Source organism: Morchella sextelata, assembly GCF_020137385.1.
Source record: "Morchella sextelata strain SCLS chromosome Unknown scls_16, whole genome shotgun sequence".
Lineage (NCBI taxonomy): Eukaryota > Fungi > Ascomycota > Pezizomycetes > Pezizales > Morchellaceae > Morchella > Morchella sextelata.
The window spans coordinates 297,721-324,442 of NW_025408631.1; the positions used below are offsets into that span (position 1 = coordinate 297,721).

Genomic DNA, 26,722 nt, shown 5'->3' on the forward strand with positions numbered 1-26,722 from the left:
CGCAGCTTGATTCTAGCACATATTCTGGCTGTTCTCAGCGGCTACGATACGAGTTAGAGGCGGGGATCCGGAAAAGATACCTAGGTGGGCTGCAGATTAGGTCCCTCTGTTGCCTTACCCCCCCCTCCTCCCCCGGATAAATACCTCTACGAAAGAGTACATACTATGGTCATACCTGCCCAATCGCCCCCTTCGGTGGTGTTTCAGAAACGGTAAATAGGAAGTTGCGGTGAACGCGCGGTGTTCCCTGTGGCAAGCGATCCAGGGAAGGGATGTCCCCTGCTTTGAGGGGGCATGTTTGTGTGCGCCCCTCCCTGTCCGCCTGAGATGTGGACTCTCTACATGTATATCTACATAAGCAGGCCCCCAAGGGTTTTCAGTCGATTTTTTTTGTTTCTCTTCTTACGGTTTTTTTGCTTGTTGATCAATCGGGATTGTCTACTCTCTTTCTATTAGTCCAGGCAGCTAGCACTTGCGATTACAGACAACGTTGCAGTATCATTCTACGTCCACATACCACATATACAACAAAAACTACATCCATCCCTCGAGTCGATTTCTTAAACTGCCCACTCAAACAATCCATCGAATAACCATCAATCTTCAAGATGCAGTTATTCCCCCTCATTCTGTCCCTCGTGGCCACCCTCTCTGTAGCCCAGGCTCAAAATGCAACTACTACCTGGTCCAATACCACTACATCCACCTCCCCCACCACCGCTCTCCCTGAGACTACAGCAGCAGCAGCAAATACTACCGCTGGCCGCAACACAACCGTCGTAACTTCCTTCATCACTAGCGTCCACAGTGCATCTGCTACCGGTTCCGGAAACCTCTCCACTACAGCGACAACGGTGGTTGTTGTTGGATCGAGCACCGCTGCGGCGTCGGCATCCGCGAGTACGACTGCTACCAGTGAGTTGGCCGGCAATGGAAACGGAGCTGGCGAGCTTGGGAAGGTTGGAGGCTCAATGGGTGCGTTCGCGATTGCATTGGGTGTTGTGATGTTGGGGCATATTCTGTAGTCAATGGACTAGAGAGACTATCAAACAAAGAAACTCGAAAAAGAAAAAAAAATGTTTACTGGATTGGAGCACTGTGTACAAATCGCGACTAAGCGGGTATCGATAGGCTTGGGCTAAGCTGGGTTGTTTAATGATTAATGGCTTGGGTGCTTTTATTTTTTCTCTTCTCTGTGGTCGGGATCATTGAGGGAGGATAGGATTAGCAGCCGCCGAGTGTACTGTACAAAGGCGGGTTTCTTTTTTGTATTAACTGGCGCTTCTTTGAAATTATTAAACTTTCTTTCCCTTTTTTTATTATATGCGAGATCGTTTTTATCTTAGACTGATCTCGGTACACATCACTAGAGCAGATGCCTCGCGGCTGCAGTTTCTCCCAAGAAACTGCCAAGCAGGGTACACAATGCACTTTGAGACAGTTAAGTAACAGTTTCACAGTTACGATACTCGAGTGACGGTGACAGAGGCCTTGGGTGTGTGACAAGTTGCCGAGGTTTCGGATACTCGACACTCATAGTAGTTAATTTTCTCACCTATGACTCCTTGATTCATGCACTTGCAATTGAATGCAGGCAGGAATTAATTGATGCATAGTGGTGAGATGAACCTGGTTTAAAGTGAAGGTAGCTGCCCGTGTGGGTATATATAGGTATATTTGGTGTTTATAATTCATGCGGCAGATGGGGTGTATTATATCGGAGAGGTTTGTTATGGTGTGCTAGGGGTGGAGTTGGAATATGGTATGTGTGGATTGGTGGATCGTCGAGTGATTATTGGTGAAGGCAAAATCGAGTGAGATGTAATGCTCAGGAAGGTTGGTTTTATTGGCTCATATATTCTGTGCATGCCCGCCGGGGCGGTTGACGTTGGGACTTGTAAAAATCTGCACTTAATGGACACTTCTGCCTTACACAACTTTCTCTACTGCGTATGTTGTTCTTTTACACCTATCCAAAAACGCATGCAGTCTCGACGGAAGCCAACAAGCGTCAAAATCTAGCTTTTATACCTCGCTTTCGTTTTATAGCCGGTCCTTCCTTCACATCCGTTAAATTCTCTACGCCAAAACTTTAGATTTCTATTTTAGCTGATCTCTTTAACTATCCCAACAAGCCATCGTCGCATAAATGCCAATTAAGGACGACTATGTATGCAAGCCTGCTACAGGAGTTCGCTTCAATGGCTCAAAACCATCATATTGTGGACCCTCTTATCCAGAACCCGTATTTAGCTTTAATTCAGCACTTTCTCCCCCAACATTCGCCCCGGAGAGTATCATGAGGGTATTGATCAACTCTATCGATGCATTGCCGTTTTCAGAATGCGGGTAGGTTGATTTATATATCTTTCTTTTCGTTCATTATAACTCACCTCATAGGTCTATCAAACACAAATTACTAGTCGAGGAGCTCTGTACCTTCGTTGAAGACATCGACAGCATTCATTACGACAGAGGGGGCGAAAGCCTGAGATCCAAGTTGATGAAACTAGTTGACGGGTTTAATCATTGGGCTCCAAAGCCTCCGATGAGATCGTTCAAGCTTAAGAGTATTATCGGCCCGCCTGGGGTACATGCGGTCATCGAAGCCCCCAGTGATCTGTCAAGACCCCTGGTATGTCCCTTTCTTTATCACTGGTTTACCATGATCTACTTATTGACATTTTTAAGGTTTTCTATTATCCTTTGAAAGGAGAAATCTCAATTGAGAAAGCTTTTTTTACGATTGGGTCGGCCGCTTATCCCGTGCGATATGAGTCTGTTTGGAAGGCACTTACCGACTCTAAGGCCGAGGATATTTGGAAATTGTACAAGGCTGCGGAACAAATACTTGTCGGCGAAGCTAGAGAATCCTCTAAAACTCGTCCATACATCTGCAGAAAGGAAAAATTACTTTTGGATTTACACCACCGAGGTCTTTCTTTGAATGTTGAGCCGATTTGGACAGGGTTTGAAGAACAATTTTTGAACACCTGTACCTCCCTTCGCTCGATCCAAACGACCATTGAAAGGTCAGACGAATTTCTTCCGGAAAGCTGTTACAAATTTGACTTTGAGAACTGTGGAGGCTGGGAAGCGTATAGATTTTGCCGTTTCATGCGTCAGATCGTGGTCCCAATTGAGCAGACGGTTGGTATCATCTCTGGGGAAAAGGTTGCAATAAAACCTTTGCTCTGGGATCCACATCAGAACTATGATTCTCTGAGAAAGAAGACCACTTGGGGCCTCTATCCTACATATCTTGAGTGGGACGAGAATACAGAGAGCTTCACTGGAGCGATCAAACTTGCATCAAACTTCCCTGAACGTACTCACGTGGATGTTCGCTGCGATATCTACTCAAGAACCTCAGAGACTCTTCCAGGGGGAGTAAGATTCGAAACAATCTTAAAATCCTTTATTACTTTACGTGTATACGTTCCTGCCTATAAAGCTCCGGGGGCAACCCCTACCAAAAGGCTCGATGACTCCTTATTACCTGTGGACGAATATGAGAAGAACTCTACACTGGATCAAATCGTTCAACATAAAGCATACAAATTTTTGCAAAGCTCCAGTCACGTACCGATGAAATTGACTGTTTTTGGAGCGCAGGATGAGCAGACATCAGTACTATCAGAACATGGGAGCTCCCGTATTGATCATGACAAACAGATCCCGATATGCCCTGTGATTAGTGGTGGTTATGGTGGTACCAGTCCTATGTTTAAACAGAGAAAGATTAAACATGAAAGCGAAGGTATTCTTTCGTTACGCTGGGACCCCGAGCAATGGTTGAGCATCATTTTTCGCGTTGAGCCTGAGGGAGGGGTGGAGTGGAGATCCATAAGTAATTGGGAGGTCATGTCCGAAAAATCCGAAAGTGATTTGAGCGAGAGCGATGATTCAGTTGAGAAAGACGAAGAGTCCTTGGAAAACAACTTAGAACAGATTCAATACGTAGGTTATCCCGTTTGTGCGAGGAAGCTTAAATGTTTGTGAAATTAATATAATATCTATCTAGGAAGGGGATAAACTCACCCTTGGTTTGGAGGTTGGACTGGTATTAACAAAAGGGGTAGGTCGTTCTGGTTATCAGGTCTACGAAGACATCTCCGCCATTTTCAACGAGCTACCAAGTGTTAAGGTACAGTCGATAGTGACAAATAAGCCTAGCTCATTTGGTTCAGCTATATTTTCAGCGGATGCAGAAATGAAGGACAGGATGCTCGAGAATGAGAATTTCTTCGAAGGCCACGGCTATCTAGGACTGGGTATCGAGAAGCAACGATGCATTCAGTGGAGAAAACTAACATTGCCCAAAATTTTGAGATCTTTACGAACATTCCATGATGATATCGAGGATGTCATCACGATATCGGTACATATTGGAAAGAAAGGAGGATATAATCTCCAGGAAGTAAAGCGTATTGCAAAGGCAATAATAATTTTTGGGGATCTCTTTGATTACACTAAGATAATGCGTGACGAGAGCGAGCAACCTATGTCTCCTGATTTTGGGTCCAGTCGGCACAACCCATATTCACAGGGGTTTACAACAGTCGAACAAGTTGATTTGATTGATAAGGCTACGTCTCTCAGTGATGTTACGAAAATCATGAATCCCGAATATCATGATGTCGAAGAGTACAGGTTTAATTTTTCAAAACTGAAAAGCCAAGGAACAATCGTGTGGACACATTCGATTTCGAAAACAGTAATCGACGGCAGTACTGGACTTATCGCTGGAATGCTCTCAATAAGTACTGCTGCAATGAGCCTTGAGGATGCCTGCTTTGCTGAATTAGCCAAGCACGAAGCTACTTGGGACAACCTGTCGTTGCTTCTTGAAAATGACAAGAAAGGCATTGCAAGATTAAGCTTGAATACAGATGAAAATAATACCCCGAGAGCACAGAATTAGTTGAAGATACGGGTCGATCATGTTCAGAGGAAGATACCTATGAGGCACTAGTGGGATTTCCTTGCAGAAGTTATCATTTTATTCTACCCATGCTTTTTCTTTGATTTTTCCGGACCTTCTGACTGTGATTCACATGGTTGTATGTACTGTTTCGAATTGTTTCAGTCCGGGGGTGCGGCATGCGTGCTAAGCAGCTATTTCGAGGGAATGGGAATCAAGTTTAGTTGTTTCAATTATCTCGCTGTTGAGGTTGTGTATGTATTGTTCATACAATTGAAGGCTCAAAAGGCGATTTTTATCTTCTTACAGGCCATTCTCTTTTGGATTTGAGGCTGGACAAAGAAGATATAGTAACTATCGGTAGGGTGATTTTTTGTCGGGTCCGGTTGATTCCATGTTTTGCATGGTCTGAATTACACACCTTCAATCCATATATGGTATCAATCAGTACCCATAAAAGTAACTTACAAATCTTAAGTTGCATAGTAGATCAGAGCCCCGAAGCCATGGTTACTACGCAATGGCATGTTGATTGATCAAGCAATCAATGCATGAATTGAACACAAAGTATGTAGAAGAACCTAACAATTAAGATTACATGTACCAACCGAAGTTGTGGGCACACCACAGAATAGTTGAAGTACATGTAGAGATGAAACCATTAACTTTCTCACTTGCCACGATCGAGTGCCATTATGAAAAAGGAATCTGTACCGGACAATAAACTCACCCAACGCGGATTTGGGAGGAGGATTAGGTTCAACCCGTCGGAGAGATAATTATAAGACTGTCTTTGATGTCCACTACATAGAGACAACTGCACTAGGCCATGGCGGCCGAGGTTTACTTCTGGGAGTGGAGTGTTTCTCTGTGACCAGGTTTGCATTCTTGAACATATCCATAATAATAAACATCTTGCTATGCTGGTAAGATAGCGTCGAAAAACATTCCTGAGAGCGGATGGATGGGAACATTCTATTAGCATCGGGCGACCGAAGCCGTGAAGGAATGTATCCTCTTGGTTCTTAAGCCAGAATGTCCGGTCACCCAACTCCGAAGAAGGGCCAGGAGAGTTGAAATAAGGTGTGGAATGTATGCAGCCATGCTGGCGGGATTGCGAGTCGGTGCGTTGCACAGGACTGGGATCATGAGACGGGTGGAAAGAATAAGGACGCTGCAATATGGGTGCTGGTTGGGTTGGGTTGGGTTATTTAATAGGGGAGAGTCGGGATTGTATGATGGGGGTTTTTTTTTTGTTTCTTTCTTATTGAGTGTTGGGAGGCCTTGTTGGGGGATGGGACAGGACCGCTGGTATGTATGTCTGGCCATGGTGGGAGTACTAATCCCGCAACTTCAATTCGCAGAGTCCTGGCAGCCGAATATTCCCTCTTTGTAAGGATAGATTACGAGACTACCGATAAGGGTTAGTCAATACATGTTAGCAACACTGTATTCATAGCTACATGTAGAGAGTAGAACAGATATACCAGGCTAGTTGGTATATCTTCTCGGTTAGGGGACTCCTCTCTTATCATCAATCCAGTTTATCTATCATACATTACATGTAATTAAAGCTCTTCTTCTTTTTCCTCCTTTGGTTACGTAATACACCCATATTAACAATTGCTGTCTGGGCGTGCCTTGACTGCCTAGGTAAGAACTGGCTGCTGGGAACGTGTGTATCTGAGCACTCTGCTAGTAAGTCTGCCCTACCCGAAAAAGTGCATGACCTGCTCTGTTCAGATGGGAGCCCCGAAGCAAAGGCCTGCTGCTCAGTTGCTCACTACTCCCTGGTTCCCAGAGCCCTACGAGAAGGAGTAAAGCTTCTCGAAAAACGTTCATGGAGAGGCCGAGGGGATCTCCTTATTTCCCTTGGGCCCGGATGATCCCGTACGTGCCGGACATCGGTCCTGCATCGTTTCTTGGGCAGACAAGTGACAGCGATACACGAAGATGATGTCTCTTGGTTTTGACCTGCTCGAGTAGGTATGTACATACTGCTACAACACTGTGCAAATTATAGCTGCGCACGAGATTGATAATGCTCTTTACCATTGGTGTCAAGTGATTGTTTCCACCAATACACACAGTGGTGTTACAATTCGTTAAAGTACACTGAACTGGGAACTTGATGTTGGGTGTCTTGATGTTATGCAGGTACTTTTTCGGATGCGCACAAACAAAACAATTTCACCATCTGCTCCCTCCTCTCCCCCTTTTCCGGCCTTTGGGGTTGGGTTGGGGAAAAAGCAAAGCCCCCTTCTCCTTCCTCCTCGCTATTCCCAATCAATAACATATGGCCGCTAGAGGGGATGTTTCCTGGGTTTCTGTTTGTTTGGCCCAGCTTTATGGCTTTCTCGGCTCCAGAGTTGTGTGTGCTTGCATGCTTGCTTGCCACCTCAGGAGGGAGTGATGGATGGATGGAGCTGGATGGTACCATGCATCGCCGTCTTTTCTATCGGAGAATATCACTCGGCCTTGGCGCAGCTGAGCTGTGTGGTTTTCACCCCTGCCCTGTCCACAGGTGTCACCGACCTCAACTTACATCGATGTGGCTAGTTACTCAACCTATTTTCAGTTCAGCTGCCAAGAGATCTCACCCTCTTCTGGATTCTTCGCCCGATCTGTGAGTATCCAGACAGACAGACAGACAGACAGAACAGACAGCAGACTGACAGACAGTTGAAATGCGTTCGTTCAGCTTAGCTATTCTACCTACCGCGCGTTTCGAGGCCGTCTTTTCTCAAAGCCACAAAAAACCAATTTGCAACTGCAGCAGCAGCAGTGCATATGTATGTCATAATCTATTCTCGTACCTGTAGCTGGCTGATGTTCAAAAGCTCCCTTCTCTCTGCATGATAGTCGCTGATCCTTATGTCATTGCGGACACGGACCGTTGCCTGCCATACTCTTTTTTACAATGTCACAAACGCCCCCCCTTCCCTCCCCTTCCCCCCATACATTCCCCATTTGGTTTCATAATTTTGGAAGCCCCAATACGGTAAGTTCAGGTGTTTCATGTGCCGTCTAGCACGGACGAGAGGGAACGTGAATTTCATTTAAGCATGTCAGCCCGGGGGGAGGGACGCCGCACTCGACCTTCAAATTCCCCAAAAAAGCCCATACTTACTAGCTAGGGAATTTGCTAGGGTCTTTTTTTTTCATTTCATTGCTCTCTCTCTCCTTGATCACTTTCTTTTTTTTTTTTTACTCTCTCACTCTCTCGACTCCATGTCTTTGTGAACGCCGGCCGTCAACAAACAAACAAAACCTCCCAACGACGCCTCCATGTAAACGGAAACAGAAGAAAGCACAGAAATAAACAGAAACACAAATATGTCTCTCCTCCAACTCCCCAACGAGCTGCTCATTCACATCGGCGAACAACTCAGCCTGCTACCCGAATGCTCCCACCTCAACGCGTTACTGCGGGCAAACCGACGGCTCGCCGAGCTGGTCCAACCACTCCTCGACAAGAAGGCCGTCCCCGTGGACCTCGGCCGGCGGAAAAGGGTGCTCCACTGGGCGGCGGAGAGGGGGTATGAGCGGCTTGCCGGGGCGCTGCTGGAGAATGGAAGTTATGTTGGAGCTCTCGACTGCAACGGGTGGACGCCGCTGCTGCACGCTGCAGCAAACGGGCACGATGGGATAATACGCAGGTTGTTGGCGAAGGGGGCGAATATAGAGGCGAAGAGCTACTGGGGGGATCGAGAGACCGCGCTTCATTGTGCGGCACTGGAGGGGCAGGAGGCGGCGGTGAGGGTGTTGCTGGAAAGGGGGGCGGAGCTGGATACGAAGGCTCAGTCGAGGTCGACAGCACTGCATTTTGCGGTGGAGGGTGAGAAGGAAATGATCGTGAAGCTCCTTATCGACAAAGGGGCTAACGTCAACATCCAGAGAGACAACGAAGCGGGCAACTATGCAGTACATCTCGCCATACAGAATGAAGACGAGTCCATCCTGGTACTCCTGCTCGACCACGGCGCGAACCACAAGGCGCAGAATAGAGCTGGGGACACAGCTCTCCACCTCGCTAGCTCGGACAAATGTCCCCCCGAGATGATGAAGTATCTGCTAGAGAAGGGTGCGGACTTTACGATACCAAACCAGCGGGGAGAGACACCGCTGCACATTGCGGCAAAGAGTAATAACACAGAAGCGGTCTTTAGGATGCTCCGGCTGGGCGCCGCAACAGTCATTAATTTCCGGGATGTAGATAACAACACTCCGCTCCTCTGCGTGGCAGCCGGCTCAGACCCAGTCGAGGTAAAGAGAGCCAACTCCAGCAGGTTATCACGCCACCGGTCCTTTGAGCGTCTCCCGCCTCGCCGAAGCAACACGGAGCCGGTCCAAGACATCCGGGCAGCGTCCCTCGCGATGGAGAGCATCAAGAACGACATCCTCAAGATGCTCCTCGAAAACGGCGCAAACGTCAACCACCAAGGAAAACGGAAACAAACGGCCCTCCACCTCGCAGCCGTAAATGGCTACGAGGACATGGCCCGGATACTGATCGAGAACGGGGCCGACACAACACTCAAGGATGAGAACGGTTCCACAGCGCTCGACCTGGTGGAGGAGTATGTGCAGAAGTACCGCGAGGGTGGCGCAGCGGGGCGTGGCACGGTTCTGGGCTTGAAACAGCTGCTCCGCAGTGACTCGACCCTGAGTCGGCGGGAGAGCGCCCAGGGCTCTCCTGGCCTCCGGGATCTGAAGACGGGGTTGAATAGGAGGGATAGTACGCAGGGGTCGCCGGGGCTGCGGGACTTTAGGAGCGCGAGTAGGAGGGACAGTATTCAGGGATCTCCGAGCGGTCTTCGGGAATTGAGGAGTCCGCCGCCGATCAGGCCGATCAGTGTTAATGAGATGGGCATGCAGAGGAAGATATCGAAGCGCTCGGGGCCAGGTATAAGGTTCCCGATTCGGGTGGTGCAGAGGGTTGATAGTTTGGGTGATGTCTCGGAGACATAACTGGGCTATATCACTAATAGCGATTTTTTTACTTTCCATTTTCACTTGGACATCTAAAGACCCTTTCCTTCATTGTTTTCCTTTTACTGAGTACTCAACCCCGGTGCATTATTTGATTTTCCTTTTTTTTTCTCTCTTTTTTACTATGCATGGAAGGTTCTTGTAGTTTACGGGGCAGCTGGGATATATGTCGGAATGCGGGAATAGTCATGTGCGGGCAAGGGTAGGCAGGGAAACCGGCAATGGTGGGTTGGCGGGGCTGCGGCGGCGGTCGGGCGGGGGGCTTTTGTGCTCTTTTTACTCTAGGTTAAGGCTGTATTTCTAGGATTTCCTTTCTTTCTTGGAGTGGGGGGGTAAAATTATCTGGAGTTTTTTGTTTTGTCTAGACTTTTGCTTTCTTTCTTTCATATCGCTCTTGCACGAATGCCATGACGGCGTCCTTTTTTTGTTTTTTGCATCGCGTTTTTTCTGTTGGACTATTACTGCTGCTTCTGCTGCGCTTACTTACTACTACTACTGGGTTTTGATGTAACTTTTACTGCTTACTGCTTAACTATTCTGTTGTGTTTGTGTTGGTCTCTCTTTTGAGTCTTTTTTTTTTTTTTTTTTTGACTGTTGAATAATTATCTTATTTATCGGGCTCACTCACACCCTTCCTCCTCACTACTTGCTAGCAATCACACATTCTTTCCTTAATTCGCTTCTCGCTCTCGCTCGTCCTCAATTGCATGTATGTACTGTATGTACGTCTAGCTAGACACTCCAATAACCAAAACCGCTGACAATCAAATCAGTGGCTGTTCTTTCCTGTCCTGCATGCATGCACCCCACATCTCGCTTGTCGTGTCGCACTTTCTGCTTCCCGCAGCAGGGGGTGTGGAGTTGTTGGTGTGGAGTGCGTGGTGGTGGTGGGTGGAAAGGGGCTAGTGCTGTTGTGAAACTTATCACTCGACACTCCACATCATCACTCTCGAATATCCTAATCTTAACACAGTCCCCAAACACACACACACACACATATGAAATACATGTAGGTACCGCGCGGTATAGGGAGAAGAACGTACCACGTATCGTGAGAGTGATCGGCACGTACTGCCGAAATTAACGAATTGGAGTGGGTTGAGGGATTCTTCATATTTCGCGGTGCCCCTTACATCTGCTTTGAAATACTACATGTAGCTGCTGCTAGCTACTAGAGTCTAGTCGTTCTACATGTGTAAAATACAAATTATACAATATGGATATGCAGGATCGAGGGAGAAAGGGTTATGGGACTTAATAATGGAAGGAAGGGCATGCTTGATCTGGTTGTACATAATTAATTGAGTACTCTAGGCATCTCGATCGTTTTTTTTTTTTTTTTTTTTTTGGTAATTAATTGATTGATTAATAGATTAATAGATTAATATTTAGTGCATTGACCATCTAGCGCCTAGCTGGCCGGGGGGGGGGCGGTGGGCCTTAATATCATCATTCCTACTTGTAACTACTAGTAGATATCGACTAGAGACTAGAGTATTGAAAACCTAATAGACAATCTACTCTGGTACTCTAGCTCTCATTGCTCCTCTCACGGCGGACCTGGCAGGATCTCTAGCCTAGTTTCAAATACTCCGGCCCAGATTCCAATCCAGACCGGCGGATTTCAAACCGGGCTTAAGAATTCTAGTATCGTGGTTTCGGGGCTCTGGATGTGTCTTTTTTGACGAGGTTTTTGGGTCTTGTAGTGAGGCTTGGGAAGGCTGTTTGTTATGGGTGTTTGGGAGGCTATGGGGGTGGGGGTGGAAGTGGAGGCGGGGGTAGAGATGTGGATGGATGGTGGTGGATATAGCTGGGTTGGGTTGGGTTAGGGTTTCTGGAATATGGGTTGGAGAGCATTCCATGACGCGCGTCAAGGCGGGCAGTGGAAGGCTCTGGACCAATCACTTTTGGGGTTTCGGGAACTGGTTTTTATTGCCCCGCGCTTGGCTGGATTGGTATGGGTAGACGTTGGATGTTTAAGAGCTCCTAGCTGTATGGTTAGCTATGCAGTTAATTCTCAACAAGAGCTCTTAGTTAATTCTCAACATGTAAAAGAAAGAGCTCTGTGAGTTAATTGATTCTCATAAACAAGTAGATATATGTAGTAAAGATATTAAACCATTGATTGATTTGCATTGTTACAAACACCCAGCTGACGCACCCAAGAAAGCAGAAAACAAGTCCAACTGAAAAAATACAGAAAAAAACACACAAGCAACCCACGCAAAAAAAAAACCCAGTCCCATGCGCCCTGCCAAATATACTTTCATTATCCCCCTCCCCTTCTCCCCCCTCCTCATCCTCCTCCTTCTCCTCCTCCTTCAACTAACTGCATAGCTAGTACTTTAAACCGGCTCCCTCACAATAGTACCATAACTCGTCCCCTGGATCCTCTCTGAAAACACAAACGGCGCAGGCGCCTCCATGAGCCGGCCCGCCAGGTTCTGCTCCTTGCGCTCGTAGTACACCCACTCGAGGTAGAAGGCGTGCAGGTGGCCCGGCAGGTAGCCGAGGATTGTGAGCACGATGTTGATGAGCAGGTCCATGCCGCAGCCGGCGACGGCGAAGACGCCGAGCGGGGGGAACTGGGGTGGTTTGTTAGTTTTCTTTTTTTACTGTATTGGAATGATTGGATTGGATTGGCTGGGGAGAGAGGGGAGATGAGGGAAGGGGATGGGACGGGACGGGACGTACGATGATGGTTATGATGATGAGGAGGAGGGCGGAGGCGAGACCCATTGTGGTTGATTCGGGTTGGATTGGTTGTTTGGGTTTGGCTGTTTGGGTGGTGAGTAGATGGATGGATGAATAGACGATGGAGCTGTGGAATCTAACTAGACGATGGCTTGACTTGACTTGCAGAGAATGAGCTGTCGTGGGTGCAGAATTCAAGTGTTATAAAGGAACACGAATGGTGTGACGTCACCAGCAACCAGCCCACACCCTGGCCCTGATCGGCGGGTGGACTAACCGCTTTTGGAGGAAGCCAGTTGAACTGGAACCTTGCTTGCCCGATCTGGATGTATAGGCCCGCGGGATAAGGATTTCGTTCTTGTTAAGAGACACAGCAGGTTGATAGGTTTTGGGTATGTTAGGCTTAGTACTACATGTAGTTAGGTTCGTGGGTGGTAGATATGATCATTGACACTGGAAACCAAATGATTTTAGGAGAGATAATAAAGATTCCTTCCGCTAGCGGCTAACTCAACCTCATATGGCGAATTGTCTACATGTGGCTAGCCGAGTTATCGAAACAAGCGTCAAACCTGACCGCTAATTGCTGCACAGCTGCAGTCGACTCGCCTTGTATATAAGCATCCAGATTTTTTGGACTGTGAGCTTATTCACTGCACCTTGTAGCATCCAAAGTGTCCACTGGGTTGGATGCACATCCGCTAACTGGTTGAGCTTGTTGTGGACAACAACGTTGTTGTCAACATTACTTTACGCACCTGTACGTTTTGTCTTTAGAGCAAGCTGTCCTCTAATTAGTTATACACCGTAATTATAAGGAAAGACCCTCTCCTCTCTTACTTCATGGCGACTCATCAGTTCTTGCACCCACCACCCCGCTCCCCCCGATAAAAACAACGGGATACAGCAATTTCGTTTACTGGAAAAGGAGAGCACGGAAATAAGTCAAATAAGCCTGTTCAAAGTTTAAGGCGAGCCCAGGGCATAGAATCGTCTTTCTCCCCCCATTTGGCTGATTAGCTCTATTTGGGCGAATTCCGAGTGAGATTTTATGACTCGGCACAGAAGTTCTACAGATTTTAACTTTTAAAGAGGGTTACAAATTTACAGACCACTTCTAATATTTTGGGAGAGTTTCAGAACATCGGGAATTTGAAATCGCTGATATCGCCGTCAATCGACAATTTATGCTGCGGATGGGTTCAAGTAGTTGTATAGTTATGGGGTTTACGAGCATGTAAGACACTCTTTCGATCGAGATATCCTCTGCGTCAGTATTTTCGAGGTAAAACTGATATCAATGTTCTCCTGGCCACGATTACCAACTCTTACCGCATTAATTCGAATAGACGGCCGGTCACACAAGACGTCGAAGTTGCCTTTTTTCAAGCCAGTATGAGGGGGAGATTAGGCCGGGGGCGTATTCAAGACAAATAACCAAAATACGGGAGTTTCAACGCCTTGTGTGACCGGTCGTCTATTCGAATTCGAATTAATGCGGTAGTGGGCCTGAGATAGGCTCATCTCCTGGGAGGTTCGGTCATGGGGAGTACATGTAATAAGCGAGATACATACCAACCGCCGCGGCCAGATTGGTTGATTGATTGATTGATTGATTACTTCATTAATTGTACAACGCCGCGGCCGGAAAGACCGATCCTAGGACTGCATGAACATGAAACTACGCGCGCCTTCAAGGTAGCGAAGTGATTTGGGCTTTCCCGATCGTTAGGCTGCGTGTCACGCGTTTGGCGAATTTGCGTCTCGGAATATCACTCGGTCTCAGCCCATCACTCGTGTTGGGCGTCTTGGCTTCTAAACCGCAACCGAACACATTTCTACTTAGAGAGCTAGTCTCTGTCTTTCTCAACATCATCTCTCCTACGGGAATAGCCGAATTTCATGACTACATCCATTCTCAAGGGCCAAGACCGCTTTCAACGCAGAAACATCTACCATCATGGCATTTTCAAGCACTCCTTCGCGTTTTCATCATTTCGTACCTTGAAATATGGCTTTCATGGCCTGTTCGTATAAAGGCCATTTCTGCTCCGCTGCTCAGAATTTCTTACCACATCATCATCCGGATATTGCAAAGCATACAAGCTCAATACTCAATACTCATACTCAATACTTAATACTCAATACTCAATACTCAATACTCAAAACTCAATACTCAATACTTAAACAATCGCAACTTATCTAGCTCTCACAATACAAACCCAACTTGCAAACAGGATCAAGATGTCTAATAACACAAGATCCCATAGAGAGAACGAAGCAGCCACAGGCTCCCGCGACCCCACCAAGTCACCTCGTGGCAAAACTACCCTCTCCAACACCGCCGCTGTCGACCCAGGCACTCCAACCAGGAAAAGTCCTGCGAGAGGTACACCCACCAGGAAAAGTCCTGCGAGAGCTACACCCACCAGGAAAGCAACTCCTAGTAGACCCGGCACCCCCGCCCGCAAAACCCCAGCCTCACCAAGCACCAGCCAGCCCGTCCCCGACTCCCCCGTTCCCCGCGGCCGCCGCACCCTCGCAACAAAGCCTCCTCGCAAAAACACCAAAGCGGTCGGCAATCCTAGCCCGGTCCGCAGGTCCTCCAGGACCCCCGCCCCAATCGACCGCTATACAGACCCATGGGTGTCAACCCGAAGGTCCTCCCCCACAAAGAGAGAGACAGGGGAGGGGGGTGGGAGTGTGTATGAGCTGTCGGGGAATGTTGGGACCGCGGAGGAGCCGAGTTACCATTTGATACCGTGTGAGAGGGCGGGACTCATAGGGGCGTATGTCGTACTATGGGGACTAGACGAGAAGAAGGGAATTCGTAGGAAGATGATGTTATCGGTTTGGGAGGAGCCTGCGAAGGAAGTGAAACCCCCCAAGGCACCGAAATCTCCGACTAAGCGTAAAGTTACCAAAAAGGAGGAGTCGCCTAAGAAGTCTAAACCTACCAGGAAGCTAAAGGTTGTCGAGAAAGCCCCCGAGGAGTATGACGAAGAGGTAGAGGAGGAGGAGGAGAAAGAAGAATCCCCGAAGAAGGTATTGCCAAAGAAACCGAGATCCCCGGTGAAGCCGAAAGCCCCGACTAAAGGGAAAGGGAAAGTTACAGCAGAAGCGGAATCTCCGGAGAAGCCGAAAGCTGTGAGGAAGCCGAAATTTCCGGTAAAGCCAAAGGTGCCGGCCAAGAAAGGCAAGGCCCTAGTACAGGAAGTAGAGAAAGTGGTGGAACCCCCAGCGACAACTCCCGAGGCGGAGGAAGAGGACGAATTATCCCGACAGGAGCAGAAGGAGAAGCGCCGGAGAGAGCGCCAACTCCGTCTGGCGGGTGTTAAGCCTTCATGGTATAGCTCGGACCCGGACGAGTAGGTCAAGAGATTCTAGGCTATTACCAGATTGGTAGAGAGGGAGATCGGCGGCGATCTTAGATGTTGTGTTCTGTGGTTTCGTAAGTGCTGTTTGATCATTACCCCCACATTCATTTCCTGGTTCATTTTCTATGTAATGCGTGTTTTTGTTTGTGTTTGCGCTGTTCGAATGTGCTGTTTCTGTTTCTGTTTCTTGCTTACCTATCACACTCGTTTGATATTTCCTATGTTGCGTGCTTTTGCGTTGCTTTTGCGTTCTGTTTGCGTTGCTGGCTATTGAGGCATTATTAGAAATGCTAGTTATTAGATTAGATTAACGAATTTTTGTAGCACTTGATAAAATCGTTCATTCAAGATAAATCGATTTAAATCACATCGGTACGTTTACGCCCATCTCGATCGCTGGTACTTTCCTGCAATTACGTGAGGGCGTACATATGTACCCGCCTCACGATGAGGATAATTATATAAGTGAATAGGATAAGTGGCAATAGGGAGTACAAGGCAGCTCGTCAAAGGTAAGTTACAGTTACTTGTACTTCTGTGGTTACTCTCAAGCCAATCAAATCCCTGTTATGACAAGCGGACCCTGTAGGTCAACCGACTGACGACAAATCACTCACACAACCAACCTACGATTGCAGCGAGTGATACCCCATGATTAAGAATTACACCGAGCAGGCAGAGTACACACGGAAGCTAAGTATTCCTTCCTTCCTATCTGTCTACCATCACGAACCAAACCCATCAATCGTATTCGTCATCTTTCATCGGGAATTTTAATAGATCTCACTTCTATCTCCCTTTCTTTCCTCCCCGCACGTACATTACATGCACCCGGGGCCAAATCACCACGCGGCGAATCGTTGCATTATCATTACCCGCCCACAACACACGACAACAGCAACAGCAGCTTCTGCTGCGAATCTACGACACAAATCCGATCTTTAGAAAGAATCTCGATGTTTTTGCACCACCACCCGAGGAGGTAGGGAGAAGTGTAGAGAGGGAAGAAAGAAAGATCCCCCCCTTTCCCCTTCCCGCACTCCCGTGGTGCATTTTGCTTGGCGATACGGGGTTGCCTTATCGCAGAAAACAAAATAAATAAAAAAAATAAAAAACAGTCTATTATGTACTGGATTATACTCTAGGTACTCGACATATGTATTGTATTGTACCATGTGTCTTGCGAATCGGATCGCAGCCCCCTCCCCAATCACGCTCGAGATATGGTGCGGCTGGTCTTAAAGGTGTACCGCCATGACAACGGGTTGGAACGCCAAGACTTTCAAGTGGTCAACGACCATCAATACATGAAATACAAAATATTTTTTAACTTTATGAATAATGCTCCTAAATTCGCCAGATTTTAAACGTGGGTTCTTGTGGTGTGTCCGCTAAAATAGAGACTTTCGAGCAAGAAATTCCTTGAGTTTAATTTTTGATCATTTTGGTACCATTACGGAAGATTTTTTAAACTGTACTAGCATTATGAATATAGATCCAAATGATTCCGGATTTTCAGTAGGGATTCTTAGAGAGTTTAGTATGTAATTAGAGGTACCGTTCATCAAATTGCTCCAAGTTTATTTTTTGATATTTTTTGCACCTATAGTAAGACTACAAGAAATTATATTTTACTACTAGTAACCCTCCTGTGACTCTTATAAGCTTTCACTCTGAACTCTTCAGTACCATATATAACTCCCACCCTATATGTATCCATAATTCTCAACGATTTGCTCCACCATTTGGGTATCAAATCTGATGCCCATGTGAGTGCTAGGGGTACAATTTCTCTAAGAGACTTTATATCATAACCACAATTATTTCGGGTATACAGCTTTACCCTAGCCCAGAAGTACTCAATCCAATTGAGTTCGCAATGGAATCTAGGGTAGAATAAAACTCTGTGTCCTCTACCCTCTACTACTTCTTGAACTCTACCTTTTTGTGACAGAAAATCTGGTTGTTGAGATATGAGTTTGCGGGCACAGCAATTGGCTACTGCTTCAGAGTGTTTTCTCTGCTCTTTGGGGACATTACTCCGTTGAGTGCAGTCCAGATATAGGCCCTCTTTGGGCCATAAGCCTCTTTCTTTTAAAATGACTTCTAAACCTTTAGGTTCTCCCCATAATGATTTCGGGATTTTTCTCTCCCTCTGTCCATAACACATCTTCTGAACCATTCTGACTCCGTTTTTATCCATATACCACCCGTCTCTCATATGTGGTTGTGACCCCCCTGGCCCTTTATTCATTTTTGTCCCCCTCAATGCATCTGAAGCAAATGCACTATGACTAGTTGCATTATCAAAGAGGAATAATGCACAGCAACCGGGATGCGCTGCTTCGAAAATAGTTATAGCTGTTAATGTCTGCTGCACTATTTTTTCCTGATCCCACCATATAGCTCCTCCACATTGAATAATTTCGGTTGCCTCTCTCTTATGCAAGCCATATTTGATAAGGTCCCCATCTGACATATTTTTCTCATCTACCCTTAATCTCCCCCATGGAGTAACAAATTCGGAAATATGTATACCCTGTCCCCTAGATTTGCTTCTCAATGGTATATGATCGCCTCTTACCCATTGATAATGAGGGCCATCGTTGGCATTGCATGTACACTCATCATGAGTGACTGGAATAATGAGTTTATGCCCTTCAGGAATAATTGGTATATGCACCTCCACATCTCCATTTTCATGTCTGACAGGATAAGGCATTACCGATGACAGCTCTTCATATGTTTTAAGGAATACCTCCTGCCTATAATTCACCACATCCGGTCTCTCATGTCCATCCTTATAGATACCCTTTTTGACCTCTCCCCAACGATATCCAAGTCGATGAAGCCAATCTTTTGCAGTGGTAGACGAGATACTGAGCTTCTTTCGAAAGAGAGTAGGAGTAGTACTGTACTGTTCAATCTCCTTTAAGGAACTAGATAGCAGAGCCAATTCCGAGTCTTTTTTGATATCAATTTGTGTAGATTTCCAATATTCAGAAACCGCTTTGACAAGCATGTCAGCCCTTAAATCTATTGTCAATAATTAGCATGCGTAAATGAATATAATGATAGTATTTTTACCTGGTCCTGCAGTAGCTAAAAACTCCTGCACTGCAATTATAGTCCCCTCATCTTCTAACATGCATAACATTTTCGAGTTTTTTCCCTGACCACTAATTGGCATTTTCCGATGCCTCACCCACTCTTTCTCCAGTCTCAATATTCTCTCCTGTACCTTCCGACCCTTTTGATAGCATATTGCTACATTCATAACACACTCCTTCCTTGTATATTTTTTTTTTAAATTTTTATTATGGTTATCTTTTTTGAGTGTAGTGAGCTGCCAGTTCATGAAAAACAAAACCTGTTGATGCAAATATAGTCCTGCCCGTTAGGGTGATGCTTAGAGTTAAGTACTCTAAGTATATCCCGAATAGCTATAAGAAATTGAAGTAATATATATCAGTATCTCAAAAACTCTCACAAAAATCACTGATGTTTGAAATATTTGAATTACCTTGATTTAATATCATACACTTAACTGGTACCGATTGGACATTAGGCCAGTTGAATACCGCACTCTCAAGCTCCGCTTTGCCATATTCTCCAATATATAAGGCCTCAACATCATCCTCAATATCCTCAAAATCTCCCTCAGGCTCTTCAGGTTCCTCTGGATTTAATTTGATATTAAGGTGTTGATATGCCCCCCCCTCTCTTGTTACATCTACCCCTGGTATTTCCGCCGGAGTATTTGAACCTAATTCACTGCCAGCTACTGCTCTTGTACTCCTATTACCAGTAGAGGGCCTAGTTGAATTGCTTAGGGAATATAATAATGGAGAAAATGGTCTTGTATTTCTGTCCATGACTCTAACGGGGACTATGGGCGTAGGAACTATGAAGCCAAGGAATACAACCGAAGCGAAGACGTGGACGTAGGAAGTTCGTGGACTATGGACTATGGGGCCGAAGGGTACACCTAAGGCAAGAACGGAGACTGTGGACTATGGACTATGGATGGTTGTACCTGGTCTAGTATACCGGGTAAACCCTATGACGTAGCGCGAACCAAATAGTATTCGTGACTGTAAAGTACAGAGGTTGCATAAAGAGAAAAGAGAAAGAAAGAGAAACAAGAAATCACGAAACAACGCCCCCCTTATATATCCATACCCTATCCCAATGCTGACTCATACCCTCGCGTAACAGAAACAAATAGAACATAATAGAAACCCACTTCACTAAACCCAACCACACTGCATAATCCTTCTCCCTTGTACCCAGACAACTCACATAGCCAATCCGTCTAGCTGCCGTTACAATGACAAGTTTCTGGAAAGCGTTGGCAAATAAGGTTTTTTGTGCGTTGGCAGCATGTTTTTTTAGGCGCCAAAGGGTAGTTTTGGGTCTCCATGGAGTTTTGATAGGAGTATCTGGAATGACTGTCTTTTTCCTGCCTCTACCTCCCTTCTTAGCTTTTTCCTGGCGGGATTTTTGTGCTTTAGAAATGCGGCCCATCCTTGAAGGTGATATCTGTTGACTTTAAAAAAGTAGTATGAACTAGTAGGAGGTTGTGAGGTGGGGTTATGGCTAAAAAGTAATTCACCCGGGAAATGTGTACATCTGAGCATGGATGTGTATATCTGAGCACGTTCCAAATCCCGATTTCAACACGGAAATATAGGTATTTATTCCACAATAACTATGAACATTATGGACAGATAAAAACTTGGGAACTCTTATTATACTACAAATAGGCTCTCCAAGTTTTCTCAGCTTAATTCATTACCTCAAAGTTCTGGAATAACCAACCCGGATTGTGGTACACCTTACAGGCCGACCGCACCATATAACAGCGAATCCAACCCCACCTTTGATGGGTGGCACGAAAAAGCTTAAATTCCTACAGCGAGCCCAGGGTTGCACTGCAGCATCAATCATACTCTGCGCACACAGCAGACACAGCATACAGCAGACACAGCAATTGCAACACAGCATCTCGGAAGAAGACGGTCGGTCACAACGCTACGCTGCTTTTGTGAGTGTCGGCGCTGCGTACGTACGTACGTATAACGGGACGATAGACGAATGGTCTCATCTGGGTATGTAACAAGGGTGAGGGAGGGCCATGGGAAGTTTATATCATAAATAAACAAAGAGAAGGAGAGAGAGAGAGAGCTGTTTTGTTTGGACACGTGGGAAGGGAAGTGAGTGGGAGAGGTGATGATTTGATGGAGGAGATGAAAGAGGTTCCGCGGGTGGCTGGCTTCCTTTCTCGTTCCTCGCCCGTTCCTCGCCGCATGCAAATCTGCTATGTGACTACATGTACTACTAACTACTACTGCGAGGTATCATACTATCTAATCTACTACTCTACCTAGATATGTCGTCTACATATGTCTAAGGTATCACTTTTTTGCATCCCCATGTGGCTCTACGTACCGGGGACTGCCGTAGCCTTATGGTCATGGGTAGTGTTTGAAGAGAGAGGGGTCCCGGGGGTGACAGACAGAAAGTGAAGATATATCCAAATGTCACATTGGACCGGGGGATAAAAATATGTAGACGTCATTACATTCACAGCCTTCCCTTTACTCCTCTTCCTCTTCCATCTCTTCTTTTCACGCCCGGCGCCCGTTATTTGTCGGGGCCGGGGGGGGAGCGATATCACATATACTCTCGACGCGGATCCCCATCCTGGTACGCATACACACTCTACATGAATGACTGGCTTTTACTTGGTAACATTGCTCGTTCGTTTCGGGTGCTGCTGCTGCTGCTCTGCTGATATATGGGCGGAGGAGGAGAGGAGAACTACCGTTATTCCCGGCTCGTCGTCGTCGTCGTCGTGATATACCCGGGTTAGGTACCGACTCTTTGTGGCTACAAATGTAGTACTTACATGGATGGGTAGTTAGAGTAGTAGGTAAGTGAGGTGAGAATAGGCGCTGCTACACTATGATATCATGGGAGATGTACTCCGCATTGCGAATTTTAATTTACCGTGCCTCTCCTGCTCTTTTCTGCCTTCTTGCCCTGTCTTGTCTTGCCCTGTCGCGCCCTGTCTGTCTTGCCTGTACTACTACTCTTTCTTCCCACCTTACCCGCGTTGCGTCGCGGTAGAAGTATCTCCCGGTAGCTTGTACTGACTGTCTACTGACTCTACTAATTTGCCTACTAGCTCAAACAACCACCCCTTCTCCCTTCTCCCTTTCCCTTTTTCCGACAGACACGCGCAGTCAGTCAGTGACAGTGCAGGCAGCTGAAAGAATTCCTTTTTCTTCTTTGCTTTCTTTCTTTCTGCCTTTTCTTTTTTTTTTTTTTTCGGTTTTACCCAGGTTAGTCTGACAGCGAGATGGATGTGATATATCCGACCGACGACGACGAACGCTCTCTCTACGAGTCTACATACCCCCCAATAATGTGCAATGATATCATACCCACCATACTACTCGAGGATTTCACTATGTAGGAGCACATCCTAATATCGGAAGGGGAAAAAAAAAAAAGAATTTAAGATTAGATGAGCCTCCCCAAAAAGCAATAGCAAAAGCAAAAGCAAAGATTCGCCACCGCCCTACCTACTCTCCTCTACCCTCTATGTAGCTCTACCTTTTTTCCACCCTGCGATCCCAGCCCAGCCCAGCCCGGCCCCTTAAACGGCCAGTCAGTCACGGGTAAAATCGCAAAACGTGGAGGTTGGAGGTATGTAGGTATGATATCATTGCTATCGTACACGCGCACGGCGGGCGGGTTTCAGGATATTACTCTTACTCTTCACCGCCAGCGAGCGGGATGATCACGATGATATTCCATGGTGTTTTGCAATTTGGGTTTTATTTACACTTTCACTTTTGTTAATGGCAACACCTTTTTTTTTTTCGTTTTTTCATTTACCCCGCCCCCGGGAATAGGGTAGGGCGAGTAGATAGACAGGAAGGAAGGCAGATAGATCCCTATCTGTCTCTCTCTGCTCTACCACAAAAGTGACGGGGCGAAAAAGAAACGAAAAGGATGTCTGCAAGCGAACGAAAAGGTAGCAGCGACGGACGGACAAGGCGAGCATGCGCAGATCGTCAAAACAATGGACTTGAATTCTGATCCCTGTAGGTACTGTAGATATGTGGAGAGAGGTAGCAAACAACGATAGAAAACAAAAAAAGATAAAAAAACAATCCGACAGATTTCTTTTTTTTTTTTTTTTTAGTTAACCTGCAGCTGAGGAGTAGATAGAGTACAGTACACTGATAAAAGAGAGGAGAATAATTAAATGGAATGGCGCATACAAACAAGCATATCAAAAAAACGACACACAACCCACACACAGAGATATACCGAAACAGAGATAGACAAAAAAAAAAAAAGTGATAAGTAATTACCGAGCGCATCAATGTCTGCTCCCGTTTCTCTTTTTTTATTTTATTTTTTTTTAAATTCTCCCACCTTTACCCCACTGTCTCGTCTGCCGGTTTGCGATGGGGAGATTCCCGTCCACGACCGGGCAAACAAGACAGACAGGTAGTAGGCAGGCAAGTTCCCAACCAGCCTCAACTCCCATACCCGTACCTGCTGCTGCTCTCCACGCACTCCCGCCCTGCACGTGGTGCGCATGTTCACATCAGGTTTTCCACCCTCTCCGCGTCCCTATCTCCCTTCCCTTAACGCTCCTATAATCCTCATATCCCCCCTGTCCGCTTTGCTGATGCTGCCCCTGCTGCTGTTGCTCCCCATCAGTCTGGACGTGCTGCTGCTGCTGCTGCTGTACCGGTGGTTGAGGAGGAGGGAACGGCGGGAACCCTTGCTGCTGCTGCTGCTGAGGCCACGGATATCCGTACCCCTGTTGAAATTGCTGGTGCATCATCTGCTGGAAACCTGGTGGCGGCGGAGGCGGGGGCGGCCAAAACTGTCCCTGGGGGTATCCGTACGGCATTTGCGGCATAGGAGGGGGTGGGGGAGGGTGAGGGTAGCCCTGCGGAGGTGGGTAATGTTGTTGCTGGGCGAGTTCGGGTGGGTAATTAAGATGCGGCTGTGGTGGAGGGGGAGGGATGCCGTGTAGGGGCGGCTGCGATTGCCCAAATGAGGGACGCGCCGGGGACCGGCTGCGGGAGCGCGATGAGGGAGATCTACTTCTCGACTCGCGATACCTCCTTCGGCCACCTGATCGCGATCGCGATCGAGAACGAGATCGCGAGTATGAGCCGCTGTGCTCGCTATCAGAGTAGCTTCCTCGTCTGCGACTCCTGCTAGCCCTGCCCTCTGACCGGCTACTCTTGCCCTCCGCTGCCGCGCGCTTCTTCATTCTCATGTTTTCGCAGAAGCTGCGACTCCACCCGTAGTAGCCTTCACCCTCCCCGGCGCTGCCAAATAACCCGCCCACTGCATCTGGATCCCCAGCGCCAATATCCGCGCCGGAAAATATCCCTTCAACAGAGGCAAGGAAGTCCTTGACTGCTGTCGCAAGGGGTCCACTTGGGGTGAGGGTCGAAAACTGGATCGGCTTGACGAGGCGCGGGTTTATGGGGGTTGGCGCATTAGGTTTGAGGTGCGGGAGGATGTTAGCTGCCGGAAGATCGTAAAAGGGAAGCGACGGGTCTCCATGAAACGGCGGAAGGAGCAGTGGGCGCTCTGTCGCTGGTTTCTCGCGTGGAGAGGACAAGGACTTGTTCCCTGCTGCTGCGTCGCGAACGGCAGTGAGAAGCTCGGCCGTGAATGGCGCGGGGTAGTACGACTGGGTTTTCCATAGGTTGAGGAGTCGCTCCACCTTGGCAAGTTGCTTTACGGCTCCAGGGGCGATCGCTGCGGTGAAGAGGTCTTTGAGAAAACTTTTAATCTCCTCCGGAAATGTTGGGGACGGCTCATTGCGAGTCGTATGATGTAGTATATCGTTGACAAGGTACAGCATATGCAGCCTCTGTCTCCTCGGGCTCGGACTCGGTCCTGAAGGAGGCTTGGTGAGTGATGGTGAGAGGGCGACCAAGTACTTCCCGAGCAGGACGACCCTAGCTCGCGACGTCACGTAGCGTAGAATCCATCGTTTACAGTTCTTGAGGAAGAGTGATGACCCGGTTAGTCTTGATATGACAGAAAAAAAACCACCCCGAAGCGAAGAGAGGGGGGTTAGGGTAGTAGGTGCTTGTGTGTATCAACCTGGATGTTTGATGGGGAGCAGATGGTGAGAGCCTTGTTTAGCAGGGTGTGGAAGAGGGTGATCTCATCTAGAGGCACGGCTGTGGGGTCTGGACGAAGGAGACCACCGCGGAAAGAAGCGCGGGCGATTGAAACAGCGACAGCGGCAGCCATCGCAGGAAAGAGGGGGGTTGAGAGAGTGTGGGGGAAGGCCGAGATTGAGGTCCTTGAGGGGTCGGGGGTCGGGGGTCGGGGTGTGTTTTTTTTTTGGTGAGGGGTCGTGACAGAGGAGGACAAGCAAGTCGACGTGGATGATCTGTGTGATGATTATGAAATTTCTTGGTCCAACGTTTGTGGAGGGGGTGGTGGATACTGATTTGGGGGGTTGTATGTAATGGTGTGGGTTGTTGAGATTTGTCGGCTACCTATGAGGCGACGTGACGTGACCTGGAGGCGATGAAGCGAAAAGTCCGGTATGGTATGTAGAGAGCCTAGTAGGCGTATGCCTCAGAAAGAGGTATGGTATGAAGTATGGTATGTAGGGGTGCCTAGTGAGAGCGAGAGAGGGGAGAGCGAGAGAGGGGAGAGAGAGAGACAGAGAGAGAGAGAGAGAGAGAGAGATTACTCGTAACTGGACCTGTTTCTGTGGTGAGTGAGTTCTGGTGATGGATGATGGATGGATGGATGGATGGATGGATGGTTCGTTGTTCTGTCGTTGAGGTTGACTGATTGATTGACAGGGCGATACTACGCTTTGATACCAGTGTGATCTGTTCTTTAATTCTGTTCAGCAACTCTCATAGGCACTTGAGTCCCCACTCCATTTCCATAAGGCTGCTGCTCGTGGTTTGACGTATTTCTGTCGATGTATCATGTATGTACGTAAGTAAGTCTTATTAATCCCTCCTACACTTCTCGATGAAGCTCACTGAAAATTTAGCGATTGCCTAGGGCATGCCAAGCATTCAGTAACACCTCTCGTTGCTCTCTCTCTTGTCCTCTTGTCTCTCTCTCATGCCCGTGGTTGTTTCCCACACTCGATACCGGGGCTCTCCGGGTGCGGACCCTGACCCTGATGCTGCCCTCCATCCAATCACGATACTAAGCATCCTGAAATGGACCCTTTCCCTATGTACCCATAACACTAGAAATACGCATCCATCCATCCATCCATCCATCCATCCACTCCCTCCACTCCCTCCCGTCCCCGACCTAGGCAAGGAAGGGCCTCCCTTTGCTTTTTCCAAACCCATCGTGTGTAAAAGTAGACTATCTCCCACCAGGCATTGTCGAATGAGCTTGCCTCCGCTATAACCAGGGTCGCAACTATAACATCCCCACGCATACGGCTGCTCTCTTCGTCTCCGCCGACAGCTGGAGATCCTAATAACCGATTCAACGCTCCGATCCTGTGCATTTAATCTTCCATCGAGACATTTCCTGACCTGGCCCCATCATCATACTCTACTCTACCTCTGCTGGCTGCTGCTATGTTCTGCTGTTCTTCTGCTTCATCATCATCGTCAAGCTACTCTAGCTTTCCCCTTCCTTCCTTCCTCCCCGCCCACCACCGCCGCCGTTCTGCAGGTCTGCACGGAAA

General features: G+C 47.4%; 7 protein-coding genes across 7 annotated transcripts; 5 read left to right on the forward strand and 2 right to left on the reverse strand.

Annotated features, from left to right (window-relative positions):
• Positions 1-608: 608 nt before the first annotated feature.
• On the forward strand, positions 609-1,025 carry H6S33_003792 (uncharacterized protein; the record flags this gene model as incomplete). The annotated part of the gene is made up of 1 exon (XM_044835548.1): positions 609-1,025. The coding sequence occupies one exon, from the start codon at positions 609-611 to the stop codon at positions 1,023-1,025; it is 417 nt and encodes a 138-aa protein (XP_044691326.1).
• A 1,124-nt stretch (positions 1,026-2,149) lies between these two features.
• On the forward strand, positions 2,150-4,924 carry H6S33_003793 (uncharacterized protein; the record flags this gene model as incomplete). Its single annotated transcript, XM_044835549.1, has 4 exons — positions 2,150-2,349; positions 2,401-2,635; positions 2,692-3,994; positions 4,083-4,924. 4 exons carry the CDS (start codon positions 2,150-2,152, stop codon positions 4,922-4,924), a joined length of 2,580 nt encoding a protein of 859 aa, XP_044691327.1.
• A 1,953-nt stretch (positions 4,925-6,877) lies between these two features.
• On the forward strand, positions 6,878-7,793 carry H6S33_003794 (uncharacterized protein; the record flags this gene model as incomplete). The annotated part of the gene is made up of 7 exons (XM_044835550.1): positions 6,878-6,906; positions 7,036-7,081; positions 7,232-7,247; positions 7,328-7,418; positions 7,484-7,550; positions 7,626-7,716; positions 7,765-7,793. The coding sequence occupies 7 exons, from the start codon at positions 6,878-6,880 to the stop codon at positions 7,791-7,793; spliced, it is 369 nt and encodes a 122-aa protein (XP_044691328.1).
• Positions 7,794-8,260: 467 nt separating this feature from the next.
• H6S33_003795 (uncharacterized protein) lies at positions 8,261-9,895 on the forward strand (the record flags this gene model as incomplete). The annotated part of the gene is made up of 1 exon (XM_044835551.1): positions 8,261-9,895. One exon carries the CDS (start codon positions 8,261-8,263, stop codon positions 9,893-9,895), a length of 1,635 nt encoding a protein of 544 aa, XP_044691329.1.
• A 2,366-nt stretch (positions 9,896-12,261) lies between these two features.
• On the reverse strand, positions 12,262-12,655 carry H6S33_003796 (uncharacterized protein; the record flags this gene model as incomplete). The annotated part of the gene is made up of 2 exons (XM_044835552.1): positions 12,262-12,501; positions 12,611-12,655. 2 exons carry the CDS (start codon positions 12,653-12,655, stop codon positions 12,262-12,264), a joined length of 285 nt encoding a protein of 94 aa, XP_044691330.1.
• A 2,199-nt stretch (positions 12,656-14,854) lies between these two features.
• On the forward strand, positions 14,855-15,982 carry H6S33_003797 (uncharacterized protein; the record flags this gene model as incomplete). Its single annotated transcript, XM_044835553.1, has 1 exon — positions 14,855-15,982. One exon carries the CDS (start codon positions 14,855-14,857, stop codon positions 15,980-15,982), a length of 1,128 nt encoding a protein of 375 aa, XP_044691331.1.
• Positions 15,983-23,614: 7,632 nt separating this feature from the next.
• Positions 23,615-25,296, reverse strand: H6S33_003798 (uncharacterized protein; the record flags this gene model as incomplete). Its single annotated transcript, XM_044835554.1, has 2 exons — positions 23,615-25,039; positions 25,144-25,296. The coding sequence occupies 2 exons, from the start codon at positions 25,294-25,296 to the stop codon at positions 23,615-23,617; spliced, it is 1,578 nt and encodes a 525-aa protein (XP_044691332.1).
• Between the last annotated feature and the right edge of the window lie 1,426 nt (positions 25,297-26,722).